The 6,915-nt window shown below is 29.1% G+C and overlaps 1 protein-coding gene across 1 annotated transcript; it reads left to right on the forward strand.

Annotated features, from left to right (window-relative positions):
- The first annotated feature begins 510 nt into the window (after nt 1-510).
- LOC148195140 (sodium/calcium exchanger NCL1-like) lies at nt 511-6,318 on the forward strand. Its single transcript, XM_088093966.1, has 9 exons — nt 511-1,021; nt 1,993-2,184; nt 3,909-4,093; nt 4,314-4,456; nt 4,530-4,797; nt 4,897-5,042; nt 5,294-5,552; nt 5,628-5,924; nt 6,021-6,318. Exons 1-9 carry the CDS (start codon nt 637-639, stop codon nt 6,267-6,269), a joined length of 2,124 nt encoding a protein of 707 aa, XP_087950092.1. The 5' UTR covers nt 511-636; the 3' UTR covers nt 6,270-6,318.
- The last annotated feature ends 597 nt before the right edge of the window (nt 6,319-6,915 follow it).

The following is a 6,915-nucleotide window of genomic DNA, read 5'->3' on the forward strand; positions in this document are numbered from 1 at the left end:
ATTTTAACCAAATAATAATTGCTTAGTAAAACTGTGGATTCTATCAAATCAAATATTTAATTAAAAACTATTAAACATATAATACAGAAAAGTAGTAAACAAGGTTGGACAACCATTACAAAAGAAATAATAAATCAGAAAAATAACATATAAACTTATTATTTTAAAGATTTATAGGATAGGCTAGAAATCTCATATCACTAAAAATAAAATAATTTTAAATATACAAGAACAGATGAATTATAATTTATAATTTATAATTTTAATATTATATTAAAAAATAAATTTTAAATTTAATTTAATCTTACAAAATTTTTATATATATACATTATTTTATCCGATAATGTAAACTGGTTACTATTTCACTGGGTTAAGAATGATATTTTGATTTTGTACATTTATTAAACAGATATTAAAATTTGAAGAGTGGAAGAATCGGTCCTCGTTTATGACGGACTTTGCCTTAAACCGTACAGCAAGTAAACCCATTTGTTGACTTCCAATTTCTTTGTTTTTCTTATTATTTGGAGTGCAAAGCATTACTTGTGGTACATTACCAAAATCTTTTATACAAATTGAGCTAAGTAATCAAATTAATGTTGTTTCTTTCCTGTGCTCAATTAAGAAAACAAAAATATGAGAAACATTTCCAAAACACCATACTCTATATTTCTCCTTTTGTTAGCAACAACAATAAGGGTTCAAGGTCGATATCTGACAGAACTAGTTTCAGATGGTGTTCAAAAAGTTCAACACAAGGAAACTTCCTACTTAGTTCTGAAAGGAATTGATGATGAATCCTGCGAGGAGCACTGCAAACAAATGTATGGCTTCTTGCCATGCACAGACAATATTTTTGGCCATCTCTTTCTTATCTTGGTGTATGAGTATTTGCTGTTCCATGGAGAATCATATTTGGCCAAAGGAGGAGAACAAATCTTCAAGATTCTTGGCCCTGGTATCTTTGGTGCCAGTGCTTTTCACATCCTAGCCGCCCTTCCAGAGTCCCTAATTCTTCTTGGTATGTCATCTCTTATGTTTTCCTTCCCTTTTCAATTGAATAGAGAGGCATCATGCAGTTGCAGATGCATATAACTAAGTCAGAACTCGAAAAATTATTTGAATAAATGTTTGAATCTGTGTTTTCCATGTTTAACTTGTGAATATGTTAACAGTAATCTTAATATATCGAATTTCTTATGATTCCTAAATACACCTCTCTCTCTCTCTCTCTCTCTCTCGCGTGATGGATGATGACTTTTCCTTTTGAAATTGTCTTCCACCAACTGTTACCAGACCAAGAATGGCACTTATGAGTCTAGCTATGATAAGGGATAATCTCAACCAACACAGTCATTAACTATTCATACAATTTTTATTTATATATTGGTATAGAATGAGTAATTATATATTTAAGTGTTTGAACAAAGCTTTATAGAAAAGTTTGTCTTAACTCATACTTAATTAGTATTTCATTGTTAATTTTGAAAGTTTCGTTGTAGTAATCATGAAAAATAGTATGACTAATTATTTGTAAAACTTTTGTTTAGATTATATTAGTCTAATAACTTTCCAATTCTATCTATGTTCGCATGAACTATTTTACTTCTGTTTTATGTTCAGGGAGTTTTTAATTTTTTTATTAAGTTAAATGATTTTATTTGTGATTAAGAATTAAATTACTTTTTGAAAATACAAATTTCACTTTTCATCAATATCTCTGTACTTTTTTCATAATTAAGCATTTCTTTTTCGGTTAATGATTAATGTTTCTATCATAACACCGTTGTTATAATTTGTCAAAGAAACACATAAATGAAAAAATATATTTTAAATAGTATACTTAATGAAATTGAGAATGACTATATAAATATTTAATAAATAAGTAGTAAAATTATTATACACAGTGTAGTAAGAATAGATAATATATATAATATATAATTTTGTTTGGTTTTATGAATCATTTTATAAATAATTTGATTGTATGAACAGTTTCAGGACTTGTGAGCAATAGGGAGATAGCAGAAGAATATGGCATGACTGGGATTGGGATATTGGCTGGATCATCTATTTTGCTTCTGACCGTAGTTTGGGGAAGCTGTGTCATTGTTGGAAGACAACAATTTCAGCCTCATTCTTCTGCTTCTAACTCTCACCACAACACTGTTAAAGCCTTCATCACTGGTTTCTTCCAACTCATTTTTCTTTAACTCTTATATTCTAATTTTCCAACTAATATATTATGTTAATTTAAGGTTGATATTTTTAATTTTTCACTCCATTCTAACTCATTATATTAATTTGTTTTTTCAAATCAAAAATAAAATAAAAAATAGTTTCAAAAAGTAATTTTATTTTCATCAAGAATTTTAAAGTGAATTTGGATCTGAGAAACTAAGAAGTCTGATGGCAATAACTTCTGTGGGTCTTTCTACATTAAATTCCTCTTAAAAGTAAGACAAAAAAAAATCAGAAAATATGTGGTTGAGAAAATTACCTCTGCACAATATAGACTCTTTCTTTTCGTGTGTGTGAAAGCAAAACCACCAACCAAACAAAGCTAAGGAAATAAAAATAGAATAATCTATAATCAATTACATATATCAGTCATTCAAATTTCGTTCAACTCTTATCTCTATAAAATTGTATTTATAAATACAATAATTAGTTATAGCACATTCAAACATGTTTAAATTTTAAAATTTAATTTGTTTCCGATAACAAAAAATAATTTTTATGTTCCCTAACTCTCGTTTCATTTTCTCTTTCACCATTTCTCCGTTTCATTTCCTTTGTTCTTTTCAAACAAAGACTAGAAAAGAGATAGATAAAAAATTATTCATATTTTTAATTTTAAAATAATTCCTAAAGAAAATATTTTTTATATGCTTAATATGGAATCAATTATACTAGTGTAATACAGTGTTAGTAACATTATGTAAAATATTTATTTTATTTAACTATTAAATTTTAGTCTTATATATATAATTATTCATGTCAATTTTTATTAAAATTTAACAATTAGTATACAATTATAAAAGTAATTTATATTTTAGAATACAAATATACTTTTTCATTTATATAAACGAGATATTTAATAACTTGATTAACATAAACCTAATATATATATATATATATATATATATATATATATATATATATATATATATATATATATATATATATATATATATATATATATATATAATATGCAAAAGAACTTTTAATCTAATAGTTTCTTTCGAAAAAATAAAGAAATACAATCAAACAGGATTGTTCAAATTTATTCTTATATAATTTAGGATTTGAGATTGAAAGTAATTTAAATAAATTTTTCTTTTTCAATTCTTATTTTAAGAATTAAAGGAGTTTTAGACTTTAAAAGAGAGAATACTTCAGATAAAATAATTAATATTAAAGATATTATTTCAATGAACTTGAGGATGGAATATTGATGATATATGTGGAAAACAAAATTACTTCAAGTGTAGTATTTAATAAAATTATACAGTTGTAATTATGAACAAGGACATTGTTTAAGTATTCTTCATCTTAACCCTGCCTATTTAAGATCAATTCAAAATTCTATTAATAATTAATGAGCTTTTATAATCATATGTATGCTCAATAGTAGCATTTGATGTCTAAAAGGTAGAATTTTCTTGATAATATCAAGTGGTAGAGTTATACATATTCACACATTTATTTAAGAACACACATTAAGAGTAAAACAGTTATAAAAAAGAAATAATTTTTGTACTTTTAGAGAAAAAGAAGAATAAAAATTAAATAAGAATAATGTTAAAATGAATGTAGAAATTATGTTAAATATCATTTGTGAATATTCAAATAACCCAGTATTCATGAGTTAATTTTGTGCCTGAAAAATATCTTTGGTGGATTTGAAGGTTACGGCATTACTACGGATTTGGAAACCCGTTACACTGCAAGAATCATGCTTTTCTCAGTGATGCCATTTGCAATCATGCAAATCCCAAATTTCTTCAATTTCTCTTCTCAGCTAAGAAACGCCACCTTACTAATTGCTCTCATTATTACCTCCATTTTTCTCTTCCTCTACTTCGTTTACCAGGTTTCTCACTTTTCATTTTCCTTTTTGTATCGTAAATGTTCATCAATTATGTTCAAGTCAGTGTGGCATAAACATCATATGTTGTGACATCGCTGATATCAAACCTATGACAATTGAATTATATCCTAAACACAAATTATGTCATGTGTTATTATATCCTATTATGTCATCTTGTTCCTGAGTAATTAATTAATTGCGTTACTGGCTATTTAACCTGCAGATTTTTGAGCCATGGGTACAGAAAAGAAGACTGGAATATGTGAAACACGATCATTTAATATTGAGAATATTACAAGATGTTCAGAAGAACACCCTGCAAAGGATCTTCACAAGGAATGGGACTCCAAATGTGAGTGCCATAAGGTGAGATTTCGAAGAACTGCTACACTGAAAGTTTTACCTGTGACAAGCTATTTATAGGCACAACACTCTGCAGGAGATTATATAAGGAAATAGATCGAGATGGGAGCAGTGGTATATCAGCTTCTGAAGTCAGAGATCTTCTGCTCAAAAACAAAGTTACTGAAACCAATTTTGATGAGGAGAAAGAAGTACAACAGGTGTTACAGATTTTTGACCTGGATGGTGACAAAAGAATAAGCAAAGAGGAATTTGTTAGTGGCTTCACAAAATGGCTTCGTCAAACGCAGCACGCTTTAGAGAAACAGTATTTTTCAAGGAAATCATTGAAAAACATATATCAGGTACATAGAAATACACTGTCTTGAAGAAAAGTAATAGCAATGTGTTTCAAAACACATTTTAGCAGGAACTTCACTATGCCGAGTGTTGAAAACTGACAGGTTTTTGGTCCATGGATTGAAAACAAAAGAAAAGAACGCGAAGGAAAGAAACAGCTTATATGTGAAATCTTGAAGCATGTTCAGAGTGATGTGGTTGGTAGCCTTCTCACAGTAGATGGAAAACCAGATGAACAAGCTATCAGAGGGTCAGTATCATTTATTTGAACTTCTTGGCACAAGCACAATACATTTTATTAGATGTCAAATCCATTTCAAAACCAGTTTCTACTATTACTAGTTCAGAATGTAAACACAACATCACCTATTATTAGCATCTGATATTATTGTAAGCTTCTAACTCAACATGAAAAATCCTGATATGATTCCAGTTACTGTACACTTTACCAGTCTAACTAAGAGCACAACAAGTTCATAGCATTGCCTCTGTGATAACCAGGTTGTTTGTGAAAATTGATCGTAATAGAGACAACTTCATTTCCCAATCTGAGTTAAGAGAACTAATCATGAACATCAAGTTTGTCAAAGCATCAATGGAAGTGGAAGAAGCAGTAGCTCTTGTCATTGAAGAACTTGACATTGATAACGACCGCATAATCAATGAGGAGGAATTTGTTTCTGGGTTTCAGAAATGGCTTAGCTCAACTTCAGCTCCTGCTCCAGTGTCACATTCTGAGTCTCAAGAAGATATGTATCAGGTAATTATATTCTCTATTCCCTTTGTCCAAAGTGAGCAAATGTGACTTAAGACTCTTTGATTTTGTGCATACAAGAGCTGGGAAGAGGTTGACATGGTGGTAGAAGAGAGGCAAAGTGAAGCAGTAGTTGATAAAACAACATGGGCATGGTTTAAGGCCATTTCATATGTGGTGCTAGGAATTGCTATGCTGTCCATTTTGGCAGAGCCTCTAACAGAAAGTGTGCACAACTTCTCTAACAGTGTAGGACTTCATCCATTCTTCATGTCATTTATTCTAGTCCCCTTGGCCACAAATGCTAGAGAAGCAACTTCAGCAATCAAAGAAGCAAGCCATAAGAAGCCAAGAACCACTTCTCTTGCCATTTCTGAGGTTAGCATATTTAACCAATTTCTTTCCTCAAACTCAATCAATAAATATGCATTTAAACCACTTTCTGAGGACTTGAAGATATTTTGATGATTTCAGATTTATGGAGGGGTGTTGATGAACAACATTCTTGGCTTCTTTGCAATCTCAGTTCTGATCTGTGTGGGACAAGTCACATGGCAATATTCTGCTGAATTGCTGGTTGTTGCTATTGTTTGTTCTATAGCAGTCTTAACTGCAAATTTTCTCTCCACTTTTCCTCTATGGTCATCATTTTTTGCAATCCTCTTGTACCCATTGTCCTTGGTTATGGTTTTTGTACTTGACCAGGTTCTTCATTATAAGTAGCAACCTTTGAAGTCTTGTTCCAATTGAAAGAGTTCAATTTTTGAAGTTATGACATCGTAAAATGGGTTTAGTTAGGTTTGTAAAATTGATTTTGTATAAAATTTTAAAAGATAATAATTATTATTACTCTCCATAGTTCATGTCGATTAAAAACCGAGATATAAGAAAGTTTAAATACATTTTTTCTCATTTAATACGGCTTTTAAGCACTGTGACGGAACTTGACTGCTAATACCTTGAAATGTGATCATTGATTGTAATTATGTAGCTCGAAATCATGATGATAGGTGTTTTGTCTTTCTACACATATTATTGTGAATCAGATACTGATTTCATTTGTGGCACTATAATTATTATTACTACTTGAAATTTTGACCTAGTGCAGTTTGGATTTTTACACAAATAGCATAATAGTTCAGAATCTAGTTTTCCAAATTGAATTCTAAATCTGATTGAGTGATATTTTATTAAAATATCGGGACTGAAATTCTAACTAAAGTTTTTCATTTTATTTTATGTTAAAATAGAAGGAAGAAATTCTTTTAATTTTAAGTTTTTAAAAAATATTTCTAAAAAAACTTTTCTAAAAATAATTTGTGGAGAAAGATTTATTTAAAAAAATGAGTATAAAAATATAATAATTTAG

This window comes from Vigna umbellata, chromosome 7 (genome assembly GCF_029865625.1).
Source record: "Vigna umbellata cultivar VRB3 chromosome 7, Vumbellata_1.0, whole genome shotgun sequence".
NCBI lineage: Eukaryota > Viridiplantae > Streptophyta > Magnoliopsida > Fabales > Fabaceae > Vigna > Vigna umbellata.

Coding starts and splice junctions, on each gene's coding strand:
- LOC148195140 (XM_088093966.1), top strand. CDS start 637: ATGAGAAACATTTCCAAAACACCATACTCTATATTTCTCCTTTTGTTA. Junction 4,094..4,313: donor TCCTCTACTTCGTTTACCAG/GTTTCTCACTTT, acceptor TTTAACCTGCAG/ATTTTTGAGCCATGGGTACA. Junction 5,043..5,293: donor GATGAACAAGCTATCAGAGG/GTCAGTATCATT, acceptor TGTGATAACCAG/GTTGTTTGTGAAAATTGATC.